At 41.6% G+C, this 22,889-nt stretch overlaps 1 protein-coding gene across 2 annotated transcripts in view; it reads left to right on the forward strand.

The window, feature by feature from the left end:
• The window catches only part of LOC309547716 (interferon alpha/beta receptor 2-like), a 52,019-nt gene that overhangs the window by 25,605 nt on the left and 3,525 nt on the right, over nucleotides 1-22,889 (forward strand). For both annotated transcript variants that reach the window (XM_082247665.1, XM_082247664.1), the window contains exons 6-7: nucleotides 1,796-1,964; nucleotides 21,078-21,211. In XM_082247665.1, the coding sequence (XP_082103791.1) occupies nucleotides 1,796-1,964; nucleotides 21,078-21,211 (303 nt within the window). The remainder of the gene's footprint in view (nucleotides 1-1,795; nucleotides 1,965-21,077; nucleotides 21,212-22,889) is intronic.

Consider the following 22,889-nt stretch of genomic DNA (forward strand, 5'->3'; position numbering starts at 1 on the left):
GAGGCTGTAGGCATAGGTGTGCCTAGGCACACTCAGTTATCAGGAAGTGAACTGCTATTTTTCAGGAGGAATTCAAGACACAAGGCGGGTGTTCAACCTGTATCCCTCCAGCTGTTGTGGAACTACCAGTCCCATGAGGCATTGCAAGGCTGACAGTTACAAGCATGACTCCCAGAGGCAGAAGCATGATGGGACTTGTAGTTTTGCAGCAGCTGGAGGGCCACAGGTTGAGCACCCAGAATTCTCCATATAGCAAATTTTGGTGATTATGGCTTACAGCTTGTGAAAATCCAATCACTCTAATCAGCTAATTAACTCAAAACACTTGTAAAGGTTTCCTGAGCCTTTAAATGGTCTCTCAGTCTGGTTCAGTAGGTTTCACCATCATGGGGAAGACTGCTGACTTGACCGCTGTCCAAAAGACAGTCATTGACACCCTCCACAAGGAGGGTAAGTGACAAAACGTCATTGCTAAAGAAACTGGCTGTTTACAGAGTGCTGTATCCAAGCATATGAATGGAAAGTTGAATGGATGGCAAAAGTGTTGTAGAAAAAGGTGCACAAGCAACAGGGATAACCGCAGCCTTGAAGGAATTGTGAAGCAAAGGCCATTCAAGAGTTTGGGGGAAATTTATGAGGCGTAGACTACGGCTGGTGTCAGTGCTTCAAAAGCCACCACACACAGACCTATCCAGGACATGGACTGGAGTGGAGAGGCACAGAATACAAGTTGCATGAGGTAGAGTGTGAAGTTTTCACAGTCAGTGATGATTTGGGGAGCCATGTCATCTGGTGGTGTTGGCCCACTGCGCTTTATCAAGTCCAAAGTCAGCACAGCCTTCTACCAAAATATTCTACAGCACTTTATGCTCTCTCTGATAATCAGCTTTATTTTCCAGCAGGACTTGGGACCTGCCCACACTGCCAAAAGTACCAATACCTGGTTTAATGATCATGGTATCACTGTGCTTGATTGGCCAGCAAACTCGCCTGACCTAAACCCCATAGAGAATCTGTGGGGTATTGTCAAGAGGAAGACCCAACACCAGACCCAACAATGCACATGAGCTTAAGGCTGCTATCAAAGAAACCTGGGCTTCCATAACACCTCAGCAGTGCCACAGGCTGATTGCCTCCATGCCATGCCGCATTGATGCAGTAATTCATGCAAAAGGAGCCTCAACCAAGTATTGAGTGCATACTATACTGTACATGGACATACTTTTCAGTAAGCCAACATTTCTGTCTTCAAAACCTTCTTTTTTTTTTTTATTGGTCTTATGTAATATTTTAATTTTCTGAGATACTGGATGTTGGGTTTTCACTAGCTGTGAGCCATAATCATCTAAATTTTAAAAAATATATATCGCTCTGTGTGTAATGAATCTTTATAATATTTATAATAGTTTCAATTTTTGGATTGAATTACTGAAATCAACTTTTTAATGATATTCAAATTTTCTGAGATGCACCTGTATAGGCAAAACTTTTTTTTTTTGGATAGAGTAAAGGAGGGTTATAACCCCTGTCAGTTTTTATCTTGTCATATGTGTCCCATTGGGGAGATTTACCTTCACTTCCTGTCCCATAGCCAAACCTGAAAATGAGATAAAATTCCTGCAAATTAAGGGAATCTTTTGAACCAGTATGACCCTTGATTAACCCAGCACATATTGTTGATGTCAGTATGAGAAATGCACAAGATTTTGTTTGCTATTTTTTTTTTTTATTTACCCGAAAGCTAAGGTAATTTAAAAGTTATTTTTAAAGTAATTTAATTTTGTTATTTAAACAGACTTCAACACAGGATACTGAGGTTGGTAACGAAATGTATACCAAACTGATGCCAGACATTGTGGGATGCAGCAATTACTGTGTGTCTGTAAATGCATCTAATGACCTTAATGACCGTTCAGTAGCATCTCCAATGAAATGTGTCTTCACTAAACCTCCACGTGTAAGATGTAAGTAAACAATATATCTTATTTTTTTTTTCTTTAGTTTTTCACACCAAAAATAGAAGGGAAGTCATTTTTTCCCGTTTTCTGATGGTGGGTGATGTTGATGATGATGATGGATGATGTACGGAAAGGCTTCTTCACAGTGACAGCTGTGAAAATGTGGAATAGACACCCTCAAAAACTAGTTCTGGCAAGCTCAGTAGATCATTTAAAAGAAAAGCCTAGATGCATTCCTAAATGCCAAAATATAACTGGATAATAGCATTTATCGGTAATAAGGGGTAGTTGACCCAGGGAATACCCAATTGCCTCCTGGGGGATCAAGAAGGAATCCTCCCCCTCCCCCGAAGCAAATTGGATTATGCTTTATTTATTTATTTTTTTATTTTTTCTCCGGATCAACTGTGGGTATAGGAGGTTTACTATTTGTTTATTTTTTTTTTCGGTTGGTTGAACTGGATGGACTTGTGTCTTTTCTCAGACCCGGTTCACACTAGCGCGACTTCGACTTGGTCGCCTGACAAGTCGCGGTGGGTCGCCTGCCATAGATTAGCACAGTATGTAAATATGAAGTGGTGGCGCTGCTTATAAAGTGCAAACAGGTATATATAAATATGTAAAGCGAAAAATATGATGTAAAAACACAGATGTGATTGAGAAATAAAAATATAAATATAAATGGTGAATATGTAAATAATACCACAATATAGTGAAATTCTAACTTAAAATGGTATTGAGAATGAGTTAATATGAAATATATGAAAAAATAAATAATAAAATAAAGTGAAATATAAATAACCACCAGAGTGCGTAGTATGAAGAGCAAAGTACTAAAATATATATATCTCTTAGTATATACCTAAAATAATAATATCAGCATGTGGCAATAGAAATACATAGGCAATGATATAAAAGATGTGCAAAAAGTGCAACAATTAAATTGGGTGTGCAGGAAACTTTTACAGAAAAAAATGAGTAAAGTGCGGGAAACTGTTTTTACAAAGTGCAACAAGAAGTGATGTGATCTAGATTCATGTGATAAATAGTCCGTATAATAATAAAGGTGCAAACAATATTATGGGCAAGCTCAATGTGCAAAGAAATATGAACTCCAAGGTAGAAATGAGAAATGGTATTAGATCAGATCAACTATTAAGATAAGTCCATATATAGATGGTTGTGCCCCGAGGAGTGGTGAATGGGTAAGTATCCAGCGGTGACCCCCAAGGTGGGTGACTGGCGAGTGGTGGGGAAACTTCTAGTAGAAAAACCTACTCACCAGATGTACCCACCCCACACAGGGGTATAGGGCAGGTACTGTAGTAATATCCTGTTGGTCCTGGCTCTGGGTAGTGGTTCCCTTCCTGGGGGAGATGTAGTATAGGGTCCGCAGGGATATCCTAAAGTGAAATCCTATCCGGTAGTGGGATATCCAACGATCCGTGGGGTGAACTGATAGGGCCACTCAAAGGTATGTGGATGGAGGGATCATATAAATGGAAAAGAACTCAATAGTGTGATACCGTTTTTAAAGTTTTATTCCTTCCAGCAGTAACATAAAAATGGGTACTCACATAGATAAAATCAGTAAACAGCGAGGTAATGGCGTCCCGGAACGCAATGCGTTCCAACTGGAGACCGGAACCGGAAGTGACGTGACGGCGCTGTACGCGTTTCGTCATGTGACGTCTTCTGCAGCGTCCAGTCACTTCCAGCGTAAGCCCTTTTGTATATGGTGGTTGCTAAGCGACGGGGCTCATTTGTGAAATACAACGAAAAGTAACAGGTGTTCAATATAGACTGATGCCGTAGGTCAATTGCGAAAACGTGTGGTGCAACTAATAAGAAGATACGACCATGGCTTTCTTATTGGCAATTGCAAACCAAGTGTGTGTATATTTATATCCTATGATAAATCCAATAACCCACGTCCGCTTGGTTGAACCACCATATATACATACAGGGAGGTATACAACATATATATATATAATAATAAAAAATACTAAACATTTTATTTATTAACAAATATTATAAAAACAGAGGATGAATATAAAATATTATATAGTGTGTCGTCTGGTGGAAGAAAGTATGTAGAGGAGATAAGAAATGTAATGCGCCATCTGGTGGATGAACATATATATGGTATTAACTATATGATGTATATACTAAAAGTGTGTATATAATTAAATAGAAATAATTATAAAACATGATAGTGATTCATAAAAATTGTTATAAAATTAATATGTGGTAATTGGTGAAAGACGATGTGAATAAAGGTGTAAAAATTATAAAAATATATAAAAAATATAAAAATTATACAGTTGATAATATTGAATATCAATAATTATAAGTGCTTATATAACATGAAGATGTGATGTAAAATAAATATATATATATAAAATTAATATATAAATGTGATAATTAGTGAAAAGTAATGTGGATTAAAATATAAAATAGTATATTATGAAAGGCAAAATAAGGTGGAATACTACAGAGAAGGACATCTAGTGGATGGTCAATATACTACACCGAGAGTATATAAATAAAATGCTAAATAGATGAAGTGAAAAGGATTGAGTGTAATATATTCAGATGATATGATTAGACTAATAAATATAAATATAAATATATATGGGATGTAGGTTAATAGCATTAAGTAAGATTGGAGGTTATGTAAAATTAGAATACATTTTATAGTGATAAATTAGGATAATAAGGAATATGGATATAAAAAATAAAAGATAAAAGTATTGGGATAATGGAAAAAATAAGATAAAAAGAAGGGGAATTAAAAATTAGAAATAAAACAGTTGAGGTCTATGTCCAAATTGAGTCCCCTAGGCTGAAGTGTATTAAGCCGGTAAATCCAGCTAGTTTCGTTTTTAGAGATTTTGATTCTTTTATTTTCGCCTCTCCAGTGTCCAGTAATGGAGTCGATTCCCACAAAAGTAAGGCACCTTGGGTCCTTATTATGTACCTCTGCGAAGTGTCTAGAGAGACTATGTTTCGTAAACCCCTTTTTTATGTTCTTAACATGCTCTCTGATGCGTACAAACAAAGGCCTGGTGGTCCTGCCCACATATTGGAGCCGACAAGGGCATTCTACTAGATAAGTCACATGGGTGGTCTGACAAGTTATTAGTTTGTTAATCTTGAACTCTTCCCCACTCCATCTGGATTTAAAATGTAGTGTCTTTCTAGGTTGTTTGCTGGTTGATCTACAGGGTAAACATCTGTTACAACGAAAAAACCCTTTTAAATCAGGGAACAATTTCACTGGTTTGGGGGGATCAACTGCATTGTGAACCAGTTGGTTGCGTAGGTTAGGGGCTTTTCTGTATATAAATCTCGGTTGTCTGGGTAGCATTTTGGACAAAGTTTTATCAGACTTCAGAATAGGCCAGTATTTCTTCACAATTTTCTCTGTTTGTTTGAAGTTTTGATGAAAACCGGTAATAAAAGCTAGCTCATTCGATTTTTGTTCCGGCACGTTAGTTTTATGTAGTAATTCTTCTCTATCCGTACTCAATATTTTATTTCTGGCCGTAATTAGCTTCTGTCTGTCATATCCCTTTTCTTCAAATCTGTTTATTAAAATATCCGTTTGTAGTATGTAGTCTTCCAAATTGTCACAATTTCTTCTGATCCTGACGAATTGGCTTTTTGGGATTCCTTCTTTCCATCTAGGATGGTGACAACTGGTACTGGGTATATATCCGTTCCTGTCTGTAGGTTTAAAATAAGTCCTACTTTTAAGTATATTATTTTCTTTAAAAATGTTAAGATCCAAATAATTTATCTGGTTAAAACTCCAATCTCCTGTAAACTTAATGCCATATGGATTCTCATTCATCTTTAAAAAGAAATTGTTCAAAGTTTCTTCAGTCCCCTCCCATAAAATGATGATATCATCTATATATCGTCTGTAAAATATCAATTCTGGTATATTTTGGCTATAAATGATGTTCTCTTCTAAAAGGTCCATAAACAGGTTCGCTACGCTAGGTGCGTAGCGTGCTCCCATTGCGACCCCTTTTGTTTGTAAATAATATTTGTTTTTATGCCAGAAGAAATTACTACTCATAGTGAGTTTTAGACCATCCAATATGTATTTTATTTGCGTTTGTTTTAACTTAGTGCGTTCATGTAAAGCAATATCCACTGCTTCTAATCCCTCCGTCTGGTTGATGCTGGTATAAAGAGAGTTAGCATCTATTGTCGCCAGGATACATCCTTCTGGTAATTGTACTTCTTTTAGTGCTTTTATCAGCTCTGAGCTGTCTTTAAGGTATGATTTTCCCATTTTTACAGCCGGCTGTAAGTATCCATCCAGATACTCCCCCAGTCTGGAAAATAGTGAGTCCACACCACTCACGATGGGCCTTCCTGGGGGTTTAACGGGATCTTTATGTATTTTGGGTAAATAATACAGTACTGGAATTTTACTTGAATTGGGTAATAGATATTGTGCTTCCTTCTTGTTCAAAATCCCCAATTCTTTACCCTTATTGATGAAATCTTTTAACTTCTTCCTATATGTCGTGGTTGGGTTGCTTTTCAGTTTTTTGTAGGTATCTTCCACACTTAATAAATTATTCATTTCCTGTTCGTAATCAGTTTTGTTCAGAATTACTAATCCTCCTCCCTTGTCTGCGGGTCGGATTATGATTCCCTTTCTGTCTTCCAATTGTTTGATAGCTGCTTTTACTTTATTGAATTTTTTATGTGGTTTCTTTATCTTCCTCAAATCCTCCTCTACCATCTTCTTAAAAGCGCTGATACACTCACCCCCAGGGACTGATGGGTTAAAAACCGAGTTGTTCCTGAGGCCTGAGTGTACAAAATTGGGGTCGGAAGTAGACTGTGTGTGTCCTTTTATTTTAAAAAATTTTTTAATATTCAATTTTCTTAAAAATTTGTGAAGGTCGATAAAAATTTCAAAGGGGTCAGCATCCTTGGTGGGAGCGAATTTGAGGCCAAGATCTAAAAGTTGAAGTTCATCCTCATTAAAAATAATGTCTGTAAGGTTAAAAATCCCTTGACCTAAAATTCTCGTCTTCGTTTTCTTCCTCCCACCTCTCTTACCCCTCTTCCGTCTTCTTCTTCTTCCCAGTAGTAATTCTGTTGTTGGGGTCTCGTGTATCCTCCTGGTGGGGGTCCCCTCCATTGGTTCTGGTATTCCCCTCCTCTGTATGCATTGGGTCTTTTTAACCTTACAGACATTATTTTTAATGAGGATGAACTTCAACTTTTAGATCTTGGCCTCAAATTCGCTCCCACCAAGGATGCTGACCCCTTTGAAATTTTTATCGACCTTCACAAATTTTTAAGAAAATTGAATATTAAAAAATTTTTTAAAATAAAAGGACACACACAGTCTACTTCCGACCCCAATTTTGTACACTCAGGCCTCAGGAACAACTCGGTTTTTAACCCATCAGTCCCTGGGGGTGAGTGTATCAGCGCTTTTAAGAAGATGGTAGAGGAGGATTTGAGGAAGATAAAGAAACCACATAAAAAATTCAATAAAGTAAAAGCAGCTATCAAACAATTGGAAGACAGAAAGGGAATCATAATCCGACCCGCAGACAAGGGAGGAGGATTAGTAATTCTGAACAAAACTGATTACGAACAGGAAATGAATAATTTATTAAGTGTGGAAGATACCTACAAAAAACTGAAAAGCAACCCAACCACGACATATAGGAAGAAGTTAAAAGATTTCATCAATAAGGGTAAAGAATTGGGGATTTTGAACAAGAAGGAAGCACAATATCTATTACCCAATTCAAGTAAAATTCCAGTACTGTATTATTTACCCAAAATACATAAAGATCCCGTTAAACCCCCAGGAAGGCCCATCGTGAGTGGTGTGGACTCACTATTTTCCAGACTGGGGGAGTATCTGGATGGATACTTACAGCCGGCTGTAAAAATGGGAAAATCATACCTTAAAGACAGCTCAGAGCTGATAAAAGCACTAAAAGAAGTACAATTACCAGAAGGATGTATCCTGGCGACAATAGATGCTAACTCTCTTTATACCAGCATCAACCAGACGGAGGGATTAGAAGCAGTGGATATTGCTTTACATGAACGCACTAAGTTAAAACAAACGCAAATAAAATACATATTGGATGGTCTAAAACTCACTATGAGTAGTAATTTCTTCTGGCATAAAAACAAATATTATTTACAAACAAAAGGGGTCGCAATGGGAGCACGCTACGCACCCAGCGTAGCGAACCTGTTTATGGACCTTTTAGAAGAGAACATCATTTATAGCCAAAATATACCAGAATTGATATTTTACAGACGATATATAGATGATATCATCATTTTATGGGAGGGGACTGAAGAAACTTTGAACAATTTCTTTTTAAAGATGAATGAGAATCCATATGGCATTAAGTTTACAGGAGATTGGAGTTTTAACCAGATAAATTATTTGGATCTTAACATTTTTAAAGAAAATAATATACTTAAAAGTAGGACTTATTTTAAACCTACAGACAGGAACGGATATATACCCAGTACCAGTTGTCACCATCCTAGATGGAAAGAAGGAATCCCAAAAAGCCAATTCGTCAGGATCAGAAGAAATTGTGACAATTTGGAAGACTACATACTACAAACGGATATTTTAATAAACAGATTTGAAGAAAAGGGATATGACAGACAGAAGCTAATTACGGCCAGAAATAAAATATTGAGTACGGATAGAGAAGAATTACTACATAAAACTAACGTGCCGGAACAAAAATCGAATGAGCTAGCTTTTATTACCGGTTTTCATCAAAACTTCAAACAAACAGAGAAAATTGTGAAGAAATACTGGCCTATTCTGAAGTCTGATAAAACTTTGTCCAAAATGCTACCCAGACAACCGAGATTTATATACAGAAAAGCCCCTAACCTACGCAACCAACTGGTTCACAATGCAGTTGATCCCCCCAAACCAGTGAAATTGTTCCCTGATTTAAAAGGGTTTTTTCGTTGTAACAGATGTTTACCCTGTAGATCAACCAGCAAACAACCTAGAAAGACACTACATTTTAAATCCAGATGGAGTGGGGAAGAGTTCAAGATTAACAAACTAATAACTTGTCAGACCACCCATGTGACTTATCTAGTAGAATGCCCTTGTCGGCTCCAATATGTGGGCAGGACCACCAGGCCTTTGTTTGTACGCATCAGAGAGCATGTTAAGAACATAAAAAAGGGGTTTACGAAACATAGTCTCTCTAGACACTTCGCAGAGGTACATAATAAGGACCCAAGGTGCCTTACTTTTGTGGGAATCGACTCCATTACTGGACACTGGAGAGGCGAAAATAAAAGAATCAAAATCTCTAAAAACGAAACTAGCTGGATTTACCGGCTTAATACACTTCAGCCTAGGGGACTCAATTTGGACATAGACCTCAACTGTTTTATTTCTAATTTTTAATTCCCCTTCTTTTTATCTTATTTTTTCCATTATCCCAATACTTTTATCTTTTATTTTTTATATCCATATTCCTTATTATCCTAATTTATCACTATAAAATGTATTCTAATTTTACATAACCTCCAATCTTACTTAATGCTATTAACCTACATCCCATATATATTTATATTTATATTTATTAGTCTAATCATATCATCTGAATATATTACACTCAATCCTTTTCACTTCATCTATTTAGCATTTTATTTATATACTCTCGGTGTAGTATATTGACCATCCACTAGATGTCCTTCTCTGTAGTATTCCACCTTATTTTGCCTTTCATAATATACTATTTTATATTTTAATCCACATTACTTTTCACTAATTATCACATTTATATATTAATTTTATATATATATATTTATTTTACATCACATCTTCATGTTATATAAGCACTTATAATTATTGATATTCAATATTATCAACTGTATAATTTTTATATTTTTTATATATTTTTATAATTTTTACACCTTTATTCACATCGTCTTTCACCAATTACCACATATTAATTTTATAACAATTTTTATGAATCACTATCATGTTTTATAATTATTTCTATTTAATTATATACACACTTTTAGTATATACATCATATAGTTAATACCATATATATGTTCATCCACCAGATGGCGCATTACATTTCTTATCTCCTCTACATACTTTCTTCCACCAGACGACACACTATATAATATTTTATATTCATCCTCTGTTTTTATAATATTTGTTAATAAATAAAATGTTTAGTATTTTTTATTATTATATATATATATGTTGTATACCTCCCTGTATGTATATATGGTGGTTCAACCAAGCGGACGTGGGTTATTGGATTTATCATAGGATATAAATATACACACACTTGGTTTGCAATTGCCAATAAGAAAGCCATGGTCGTATCTTCTTATTAGTTGCACCACACGTTTTCGCAATTGACCTACGGCATCAGTCTATATTGAACACCTGTTACTTTTCGTTGTATTTCACAAATGAGCCCCGTCGCTTAGCAACCACCATATACAAAAGGGCTTACGCTGGAAGTGACTGGACGCTGCAGAAGACGTCACATGACGAAACGCGTACAGCGCCGTCACGTCACTTCCGGTTCCGGTCTCCAGTTGGAACGCATTGCGTTCCGGGACGCCATTACCTCGCTGTTTACTGATTTTATCTATGTGAGTACCCATTTTTATGTTACTGCTGGAAGGAATAAAACTTTAAAAACGGTATCACACTATTGAGTTCTTTTCCATTTATATGATCCCTCCATCCACATACCTTTGAGTGGCCCTATCAGTTCACCCCACGGATCGTTGGATATCCCACTACCGGATAGGATTTCACTTTAGGATATCCCTGCGGACCCTATACTACATCTCCCCCAGGAAGGGAACCACTACCCAGAGCCAGGACCAACAGGATATTACTACAGTACCTGCCCTATACCCCTGTGTGGGGTGGGTACATCTGGTGAGTAGGTTTTTCTACTAGAAGTTTCCCCACCACTCGCCAGTCACCCACCTTGGGGGTCACCGCTGGATACTTACCCATTCACCACTCCTCGGGGCACAACCATCTATATATGGACTTATCTTAATAGTTGATCTGATCTAATACCATTTCTCATTTCTACCTTGGAGTTCATATTTCTTTGCACATTGAGCTTGCCCATAATATTGTTTGCACCTTTATTATTATACGGACTATTTATCACATGAATCTAGATCACATCACTTCTTGTTGCACTTTGTAAAAACAGTTTCCCGCACTTTACTCATTTTTTTCTGTAAAAGTTTCCTGCACACCCAATTTAATTGTTGCACTTTTTGCACATCTTTTATATCATTGCCTATGTATTTCTATTGCCACATGCTGATATTATTATTTTAGGTATATACTAAGAGATATATATATTTTAGTACTTTGCTCTTCATACTACGCACTCTGGTGGTTATTTATATTTCACTTTATTTTATTATTTATTTTTTCATATATTTCATATTAACTCATTCTCAATACCATTTTAAGTTAGAATTTCACTATATTGTGGTATTATTTACATATTCACCATTTATATTTATATTTTTATTTCTCAATCACATCTGTGTTTTTACATCATATTTTTCGCTTTACATATTTATATATACCTGTTTGCACTTTATAAGCAGCGCCACCACTTCATATTTACATACATATTTATATAGCCTTTGGCTATATTTTAAGTGAGGCTGCAGCTTACTTGTGCACGCATTTAATTTATTCTCTGACATCCTTAGCGCGGATTTATTTATATTTTATAGATTAGCACAGGACCTGTTCTAATAGGAGCGACACAAGTCGCTCCGACTTAGAAAAAGGGTCCTGTACTACTTTGGGGCGACCTGGAGGCGACCTGCATTGACTTCAATGATATGAAGTCCGTGCATGTCACGCCGAGGTCGCCCCAGCAAGTAGCGTCGCCCCTGTGTGAACAGGGTCTCAGCCTGACTAACTAAAGCCTGGTACACACAGGCTGAATGTCGGGCGGCATCGACGGGATCAACAGAAACCGCCTGACATTTGTCCAGCTTCTGTCGAAGGGGTATTGTCAGGTGCCTTGCGGCAGAGCCTGATGCGTAGAGGAAGGCCTCTCGTACAGTCCCGGCTCAAGGACCACTGACATAGCAACAGTGGCTGCGAGAGTGCAGCGAGGTAGGAGTGCCTGCAAGATTCTCTGTTGACAGCAGAGATGAGTAGCAGACCAGTTGCAGGATTGGACTGGATCGCTGAGCAGCAGATGGCAGCAGGAACAGCGGATGCAGGTATGCTGGGGATGCAGGACAACATCACTGGAGCTACACAGAGCTGGATGGCAGAAGGCTGGTGCAGAGTCAGACAAGCCAGGTCATACACTGAGCATCGGATATGTAACGGCAGACAGAGAATAGTCAAAGTTCAGGCAGTGGTTGGCAACAGGAAATCAGGCAGATAAACAGATATAACAAGATCAAGGCAAGCCAAGGTAGGGACTAGACATAAGCAGCATGGTCAGGAAGTCGGGTCAAAGCTAGTACAGGCACTGAAACAAAACAATAGGTAAAGCTGCAGATCAGACAGCAAAGCAATAGTACAGCTGCTGCCCTTATATAGGCCATTTGGCGCCAGCATCAGTGGCTAACATGTAATATTTGTTTGCATGCCTATAGGTCTTCGCCTATGCCCTGTGGGAGCGCATCTGCGCATATACCCCTTCCCTATGTAAAAACTGTCACACTGCGGAGCACGCAGACTGCAGGAGTGCGGGAGCGTTCATGGGGAGCGGACCATTTTTTTTTTTTTTTTCAGGACAGTGGTGCGTCGGGCAGGGTGATTGACGATGAATTTAAATCAGGGGACACTGTTTTTTTAATTTATTTTTGCAATAAAATTGTCAAAAACTGTCTGTTTTTATTACTTTTTGACACTTTTTTGGCGAATGGGTAGGAGTACTATGTACCCTATACTCATTCACATGGGGGGGGGGCGGGATCTGGGGGCCCACTTGTTTATTTTGATAAGCCCCCTGCCTGCAGACCCCCACAACCACCAGCCAGGGTTGTGGGGATGAGCCCCTTGTCCCCATCAACATGTGGGTTTTGTCTCAAAACACAATTCAAATTCAATTCTTTATTCATCCCGTTGGGATGTAAAGAGTTGGTCATATGGATCCACTGTTTCTCCCGTTTTGACAGTTCCCTGACTCGGTTTGCTCCCCGCCAGGCTGGAAGCATCTTGTCTATACCCCAGAATTTGAGACCTGATGGATCTCTCCCATTTTTTTACCTAAATGTAAAGATACACTGTGGTCCTTGTACCCTATTGTTATATTGTAAATATGCTCCGATACCCTCTTACCTAAGGTTCTTTTAGTGCGCCCTATATAAATAAGGCCATAGGGGCATTCCAATCCATAGACCACATATGTAGAGGCACATGATATGAAGTCCTTAATCTCAAAACTTCTACCATTGTCACTAGACGTGAAAGAGGTTATACCCCTCAAATGAGTGTTCACCTGCTGACATGCCTTACATCTCCTGCAAGCATAGAACCCAGCCTTATCCCAAAATATTTTGGGTCTCACAGGTGGGTCCAAAACCTTCTTAACAATTCTATTTCGGAAGGTTGGGGCCCTCCTGTATATAAAAACCAGTTCCTCTGGGAGCTGTTTACTCAAAATCCTGTCTATACCCAAGATACTCCAATGCCTTCTAAATATATCCTCTATTTCCCTACACTGTACATTGAAATTTGTGATGAAACCCCACTCATGTTTGGTGTTGGGCAGATTAATAGTTAATTGAGTGGTCAGCAGGATGATAAATAGAGGTACCCGTGCCACGCGCCCACGCCCTTGGTAGAAGTCGTGATGACGAAATGCGTCAAGACGTGAGCATGTGGTTACCTTGATGACGGTGGCGCTGAACTCGCTATCCGGAACTCATTGCAGTAGATATCGGCTCTGAACAGGCACAAAGGAGCTGTGAGAGCGATACAGTCGCACCAGTCAGATACGGTCTATATGTTAAGGAGCAAATACCTGGAATGTAACTGTTGTTTGGCTATTTGAACGAGTTTTAAATGTAAGCGCAATTGAAGAGGGGAGAGGGGAGAAGGGGATTTTATTGTGATATTTTAATCAATAAATGCTGAAACGGTATCACGCTATTGGTCCCCTTTTTTTCTCCTCACACTCCTATTAAAATCCTTATGTGGGCCCCTGAGGTGGTAATAGGCTGTGGAGGAACTCCTGGAAAAGTGATTCTTGGAGAGAAGGGGTTTAAACCTAGTGAAAGGTGCTTGGTGGAGTGGAAGTGGATTGGATTGAAGCAGATGATTTAAAGGCGCATGCAATCTATGGTCTGCTGAGTGTTCATTACCTTAGAGGGGGAGCACAAACAGTTTGGTGAAGGAGCACATTATCGAAGTGTATAAGAACCTAAACACCTCTGATGAGCACCTGTTATGTGGACTCTATGGACTGCTAATTATTGTAATCATAGTCATTTTGGAAAAACAAGGACGGTGTATTAAGATAACACATCAGCGCTGCTAATGTTATTGTTCTCATGTTCCTAGATGCACATTGGGTAAAATAACATCAATATTATACGTTAATCGAATATTTATAGTAGCCGCTATTTACAAAAAATTAATGGTAAAGATTTTTTTGGGTGAGTCGAATAAGATCCCCGTAATCAGAGCGCTGGGTGAGTGATTGCAGGTAATCTCGCATTAGCAACCACTTTTGTTTGTATATCTCTCTCTATGTTTCTGTTGCTAGGTAGATTATAAAAAAAAAAAATGATTAGACTTTTTTTTTTTAATCTGTCTAGCAACAGGCTGTCAGTCCAAAAAAAAAAATAATTTACATCTGTATTTGGAACACTGAGTTAACAGTTTCTCCATGCTTACTGGATACCTGCCAGTTTCCCATTGTGTTTATTGGAGCTCATTAGGGTGAGCTGAAATACTGACCTGGCCCACCTATTGAGCTCCCTAATTTGCTCCCTGCACCAGAGGGTGAAGATCTTCCCCTGGTGCAGTTGCAGAAGCAGACCTCAGATTCACTATGGACAGAAGTGCACATACATGGAGAATAGCGTGGCTCTCATGAGCAGTGGCTTGCAGTGATACCCTATTGAGCGGCATATTTGGACTTCCTAGGGACTAGCCAAGCACCAGGTTTGACTTAGAAATACCTCTATGGGACCACTTTCCGATTTCCAAGGACTGGTCCCTCTCGCTCACAGAGTTTAGAGGTGGGGGTATGATATGCATGGACTGGTTCCTACTTGCTATATGATTTATATACTCTACCGTCTCCCTCTGCTCTCTGTCTATAATGTGCCTTGCCATTCATCTGTAGTCCGTTACCTGGATCTGCTCTTCACCTGCTGCTGTCTGCCTTGATGTTTGATAAGCCCCGTACACACGTAGCGATTGTCGGCCGTAAATATTCGGCCGCCGAACGATCGGCCGATTGTCGGCTTGTTAGTATGATGCTTCCGACAACCGACAGCGACTTTTCGGCCGAACAGAATCTGTTGTGCAGGCATTAAAATTTTTGTTGGCCAACACCAGAATGGCTGATTGTTCGCCAGTCAGTACAGATTTCGGCCGACAAACAGCAGATTAGCAAGACTGGGCATGCTCAGAAAAGAAAAAACACACGGAAAGTTAACCATCACATGACATCACTTCTGCAGTCGGCTGTTGTTGGCCGACAAAATTCGTGTGCAGTCTTTAGCACTTTTCAGCCGACAGGACAGCACCGGACAAAAGACGGCCGATCGTTCGGCCAACATTCGGTACGTGTGTACGGGGCTTTACATGTCTTTCCCTGCACTGCTGTTTCACCTGCATTTCATGAAACAGTGACCATATAGAACCATTTATGGATATATTTTCTAATAGGTCAACTGCATATGGACACTAGTTGCTTAAGTCATAGGCTGCACTTTCTTTCTTTCTTTCTTTCTTTCTTTCTTTCTTTCTTTCTTTCTTTCTTTCTTTCTTTCTTTCTTTCTTTCTTTCTTTCTTTCTTTCTTTCTTTCTTTCTTTTTCCTCTCAGTATATCTCATAATAGGGGTCTCTCAGTATATATGCCATATAGGGAGGGGGGCCTCTCTCACTTCAAGTCAGTATATCCTATAATTGGGGTATATCCCTGGAGCCCCACCATCTTAAAACTTCACCAGCCCTCATGGTGCTGTTTGTTTATTAAGGTTCTCTAACAAACCTCTGAGGGCATCACATAACAGCTGTATTTATACTGAGATTATATTACATACAGATGGATCTCTATTTACAGATTGGGTGACTTCTAAAGGCAATTGGTTCCACTAGATTTTAGTCAGGGGTATCAGAGTAAAAGGGGGCTAAATACAAATGCAAGCCTCACTTTTCAGATATTTATTTGTAAAAAAACTTGAAAACCATTTATCATTTTTCTTCCACTTCACAATTAAGTGCCACTTTGTGTTGGTCGAACACATTAAATCCCAATAAAATACATTTATATTTTTGGTTGAAACATGACAAAATGTGGAAATTGTGAGAAAAGGGGTATGAATACTTTTTCAAGGCACTGTAAATATTCTGCTACATATTTTTGCTAACAAAAATCCCAATAAGTGTATATTGACTGGTTTGCAGAAAACTTATAGCATCTACAAACTATGGTATATATGCTGGAATTTTTATTTGTTTTTTTTTTTTATACTAGTAATAGCGGTCATCAGTGACTAATCAGTGACTTGCGATATTGCGCAGACAAACAGACACTAATGCCTCGTTTCCACTGAGCGGATCGGTTCGGGTTGGTTTGGTTCGGTACGCTAATTTGAGTGTTTCCATTATGAAAGTGGCCCATATAACTGAACCAAACCGCACCATTCCTGGTCCTCCTTCAGATGTAGGGCCATAGGAAATGGTACGGTACGGTTAGGACAGAGCTACTGGCATCATACAATACATTCCACTGATTGGCGGACAGGAAAACATCAATGCTCACGTCAAGCAAAAAGCTCAGTCCAGATAATAGTCCAGACTTGCAGTGGAAACGCTCACCTGAATAGGCCAGACCATTCTAACCCTTCCAAACTGTACCTACCCGAACCGTTCTGCTCAGTGGAAACAAGGCATAACTGACACTTTGTGGGAACCAGACAGTGTTGCCAACCCCCCGGAGTGAAATTTACTGGCAGAACGTCCAAAATTTACGGACGGCTCCAATTTTTTACTGGCACTGCAAAAATGTACATAAAATAGCCGTTTTCAGCGCTAAACCATGCAAATATGAATAATTAAACTATAAACATGTAGATAGTGCTATTAGCAATGAGTTTAAGTTAAACAAAAGTCAGTGCCCACTTACATTATTGTATTCTCTCCCCCTTACATCAGTGACCCCCCCCCCCCCATCAGACTGGTCTGGCGGTGCTGTCACTGACCTCCCCTCAGGTGCACTGTGCAGGGCTCAGTCAGACGGCTCTGGTCTCCACTCCGCAGGCCGGGGCCCAACACAACTAGATTCTCCCGTGACCCCCATCCCTTCGGCGCTCTCACTCTTGACTCCTCTCCAGACTCGACTGCAGACACGATAAAAGAAAAGAGATGGTTAGAGACTGTGGACATTGAACAGGAGGTGGTCAGAGACTGCGGACATGGTACAGAGGGGTGGTCAGAGACTGCGGACATGGTACAGGGGGGTGGTCAGAGACTGTGGACATGGGACAGGAGGTGGTCAGAGACTGCGGACATGGGACAGGAGGTGGTCAGAGACTGCGGACATGGGACAGGAGGTGGTCAGAGACTGCGGACATGGAAGTGCCATCCTCACCCCTCACAGTAATTTCTTCCTATGTCCCCCTTCATATTAGCACATCAGTGTCCTCCTCCTAAGTCCCTTTCACCTCTCCATAGCCATATCAGTGACATTACTGCAGAGTGAAGCTGTGACACTGCCTGTGGAGAGGTGAAGGGGGCACAGGAGCAGGACACTGATGTCCTCTGCCCCCTGACTCATCTCTCTACTCCAGTCTGCTCTGCTAGCTGTCAGAGGCTCGGAGCCCCACTCACCAGTCCTCTTCTCTTCTGTGTGCTCTGCGGGTGGCTGCCTCTTCTGTCAGTCTGCTGCTCTGTCCACTCCACCACCATCGGCATCCATCCAGACTCCAGCTGCATTTTCTTGTACCCCACAGGGCCAGGCACAGTTTATCAGACTCCACACTGTCCCACTCCCTAGCCGCCGCCTGGCGGCCGGCCCGGCGGGAAAACTTAGATGACGGCGGGGGCGGAGGCAGGGGCGGGCGCAGGCGGGCCGTTGCACTAGTCTCGTCCGATGATCATCTGATCCGTCCATTGGGCATGTGTCAGTGTGCGGCGAGTCAGGACAGGGAGGCTGTGATTGGCCGAGACGCGCAGCAGCGCTGGGTGTGCGAAAGAGGGAGGGGGGAAGCTGTTGCTGACGTCACACGGTCTCCATCTGTGAGAGAAGAGAACTCGGCTTGCTTCGGGGATCTCCGAGTCCGGAACTGCGCGCCGCGCACGCGCAGTTCTAACCTTGCCGCCGCCGCCGTAGATTTACGGGCACTTTTCTCCTGCTACGGGCATTTACGGGCAGGAGAAAAGTGCCCTGATTTTACGGGCTGTCCGTAAATCTACGGGCGGTTGGCAACACTGGAACCAGAGACACTAATACAGTGATCCATGCTAAAAATATGCACTGTCACTGTCAGGGCCGCTGATAAGCCAGTACAACTGGCCCTGTTGTACCGGGCCCTGTGTCCTCAGCTCAGCTGGGGGGCCCGGGCAGCCGAGACAATCAGTCTAGTTGTCTTCAGATAAAACCCTGCACCAGTGGCAGAGCTCCCAGAACGTCCAGGTCCCGCCTGTCAAAACGATTGGTTGCTGGGCCCGTCTAGCATCCCAGCAACCAATCACGTGCATGGAGGCTCCGACATGAGGAAGATGTAACTTTCTCTTCTTGAGCTGCTGCTCCACCTCTGCTGCTGTACTTCCCACTGACAACGGAAAGGCTGGGAGTGTGAGGAGACATGCCATCTGGACGGGACAACTAATGTAAGTGAGCAGAGCTCCTGCCATAGATGCACACAGAGGAGGGGGGTCACACAGGTCTATTCTTCTAGAGAGCGAGTAAGGACAGGCATCCCCAGAGCTATTAACACTGACTGCAACCACCACCATCCACAGTACTTGCCTGCAGTCTCTGGCTGTCTCCTCTGTGATGCCTGCAGTCTCTGACTGTCTCCTATAGCATGCCTGCAGTCTCTGGCTGTCTCCTCTGTGATGCCTGCAGTCTCTGACTGTCTCCTATAGCATGCCTGCAGTCTCTGGCTGTCTCCTCTGTGATGCCTGCAGTCTCTGACTGTCTCCTAATAGCATGTCTGCAGTCTCTGGCTGTCTCCTCTGTGAAGCCTGCAGTCTCTGGCTGTCTCCTCCGTGAAGCCTGCAGTCTCTGGCTGTCTCCTCTGTGAAGCCTGCAGTCTCTGGCTGTCTCCTCTGTGAAGCCTGCAGTCTCTGGCTGTCTCCTCTGTGAAGCCTGCAGTCTCTGGCTGTCTCCTCTGTGGTGCCTGCAGTCTCTGGCTGTCTCCTCTGTGGTGCCTGCAGTCTCTGGCTGTCTCCTCTGTGGTGCCTGCAGTCTCTGGCTGTCTCCTCTGTGGTGCCTGCAGTCTCTGGCTGTCTCCTCTGTGGTGCCTGCAGTCTCTTGCTGTCTCCTCTGTGGTGCCTGCAGTCTCTGGCTGTCTCCTCTGTGGTGCCTGCAGTCTCTGGCTGTCTCCTCTATGATGCCTGCAGTCTCTGGCTGTCTCCTCTATGATGCCTGCAGTCTCTGGCTGTCTCCTGTAGCATGCCTGCAGTCTCTGGCTGTCTCCTCTGATGCCTGCAGTCTTTGACTGTCTCCTGTATGATGCCATCAGTCTGTCGCAGCTCGGGGGGGGGGGGGGGGGGGGTGTGACACCATGGTCTACCGCACCAGGTGACACCATCCCTAGTGACGCTACTGTCCCCGTTTTGCTGCTCTTACTTTTGGGCCCTTCTCTGACCTCTGTGCTGGTGCGAGTGGAGGGACTTTTTTTTTTTTTTTTTATATTTCGGACGCATGTGTATTCCAGGCCCGATCCTCATGGGGGCTCAATTTCAAGTCCCGGCCGCCTGCCTCCTATTTTCTTCCCTTGCAGAGTGATCTTCCCCCGCTCAGCTCTGAGTTAGGCCCGAGACAGAGAGCGAGCGGATGTGCGGCAGGCAGAAGCAGCTGACCGTCGGTTGTGAGTTTTATACTGCATTGCACTGCACACTTACTGCACATATTTATTATGGATGGCAATATGGCATGGTGTGGTGATTGTACTGCGCTCTGCACATATTTACTATGAATGGCATGGCGTGGCATGATAAATAAATTATCTCTTGAAGACAAACCTGCACTTTGTTTCAAGGTGGGGTCTGGGGAGGGGTGGGGCTGAAGGGGGCCCCGTCAGGTAGGCTGTACGGGGCCCCATGATTTCTATCAGCGGCCCTGGTCACTGTACTAATGACAATGGCTGGGAAGGGGTTAAACATCTAGGGCAATCAAAGGGTTAAATGTGTGCCTAGCCAGTGTTTTTGTGTACTGTGTGAGGTGCTTTTACCAGGTAAGTGATGGATTTTATTCCCTGCTTTGCAGGGACACAAAATCTATCACGTCACCCCGTCAGAATTAAGCTCTGCCTTGTTTACATAGGCAGAGCTCCGTTCTGTGCCTCTGCCCGACAATCGGTGGGTGGCAGCGAACATCCAGTGCCCGGCACCCTCAGATCCGCTTCTGCTGTGACTAATCACGGAAAATCGGCCTGCTGCCGGAGGTGCAGAATCACGTGTATATATTGTATGTGATTCTTCGCATGAGGGCCACCCTATAGCAGTATGGTGGTTATACAGGCTATACCTCCTGTCATATTGGTGTTCTTGGTGTGAAGTAATTTGCCTGCTCCCTTATATAACATATATCAGAAAACTTCTTGTTGACTTCCAACATCCTTATTGACCTCTATCATGAGTGTACTATACCAGCAGTACACCGATTTTTATCTTGCTTCTTATTGCAGGTGATGGAATAGTCTATTGGATGGTATTGATATTTGTGGTCCTCGTTCTGGTAGTTGGGTTGGTGCTGTTTACAAACATTCTTCACCAGGCGAGAAGTGTCTGCAGGAAACGCATCCTCACCCCAGATGTTTTGGTAAGAGAACCTATCAGATTTCACTTTTCATTTCCTGTATGTTCCACCCCTGATCTAGGCAGAGAGGACTGAGGCTCCATTGACACTAGCGTGACTTCTATATGTGTCCAAAGTCGCATTACAAGTTGCAGCCCGTTGATATCAATGGCACCGATTCACAGTCACAGCGATTTAAAAAAAATTCCTGTATTGCTTTGATGCGATCTTCTTGCAGCTTGAGTGCCAGAGAGTGTAGAGTCGCATGAAAGTTGCATCAAAGTTGTACTTTGGAGTCACACTAGTGTGAACGGAGCCTGATGGAGTGTGTGGAAGGATGGATGTAGAATGGAGAGATAAACAGATTGATGGAGGAGGGATGGGTGGATGAATGTATAGGAATATCAATAGATATATAAATAGTGGATGTTTGGATGGATGGATATGGAGTGAATGGATGGATGGATATTGGGTGAGTAGATGGATTTATCAATCAATGTATGTATGCTTGGTGGATGGATACAAGGCCTGACATTGGATGATGGATGTGGAGTGAATGGATGGATGTAGTAGATGGATACAAATATATATATATATATATATATATATATATATATATATAAAATAAATGGATGCAGAGTAAATCAATGTATGCTTAGTGGATAGATGGATATGGAATGAATGGATGGATATGGAGTGGATATATGGATATGGATGGATAAGGAGTGAATGGATGGATGAATGGGTGGATATGGAATGAATGGATAAGGGGTGAATGGATGGATGAATAAGGAGTGAATGGATGGATGAATGGGTGGATATGGAATGAATGGATAAGGAGTGAATGAATGGTGGTATCAATGAATATATGCTTAGTGGATGGATACATAGACTGACACTTGATGTTGGATAAATTGATGGTGTGAAAGTAGGTGAATGGGGAGTGAATGGAAGGATGTATAGAGAATGGATGGTGACTATATGGATGAATAGATAGGTTCGACCCGAACATTGGCTGTTCGAGGTTCGGCCGAATTTAGAACTTTTTGCTGAAAAAGTTTGGAATTCGGCAACCAGAACCGACCAAAATGCAATGGGACAGGAAATGGGCTTTAAAAGCCCGTGATTGGACCAGAACCATCAGTAAAAGCCAATTGAGGGGGCAGGAGAATGCTAGGAATGTAATTGGAGTGACTAGGGGGTCCATAGTCCAATCATTAGTGAATACACCCCCCAGTATATAAGATAGCCCCCGCCAAATTCCTAGCATTGTTATACAGGGACATGGAAGAGAGTGAAAGCAGTTCTGTTACTTCTGCTTCAAAGTGTCATTTAGCAATTTTTAGTGTGAGGAAAGGGATATCTAGTGTAGTTAGGGTGCTATTTTCCACTATAGTTAGATTTAATTATTCAGTTTCTGTAGGGAAAGTGTTAAGTGTAAGGTGACCGTAGTGTAGTGTAGGGTTAACTGACTCTGACTGCTATGGCAGGGTGACAAAACCCTTCCATATCAGGGTGACCGCTATAGAGAAAAGATTGTTTCTCTTATGTCACTTTCAAAGCACTGATATGGCTTCTCACCGGTCAGCCTGCTTTTTGGCTGCAGGCGTTTATAGGGATTTTTTGAGGACATGTTTGGAGTCAGGCATGACATCTGAACATGTGTATAGGGGGTATATATACACACACATGTCTGTATATA

This window comes from Pelophylax lessonae (genome assembly GCF_965119305.1).
Source record: "Pelophylax lessonae genome assembly, chromosome: 2".
In the NCBI taxonomy this organism is placed as follows: Eukaryota; Metazoa; Chordata; class Amphibia; order Anura; family Ranidae; genus Pelophylax; species Pelophylax lessonae.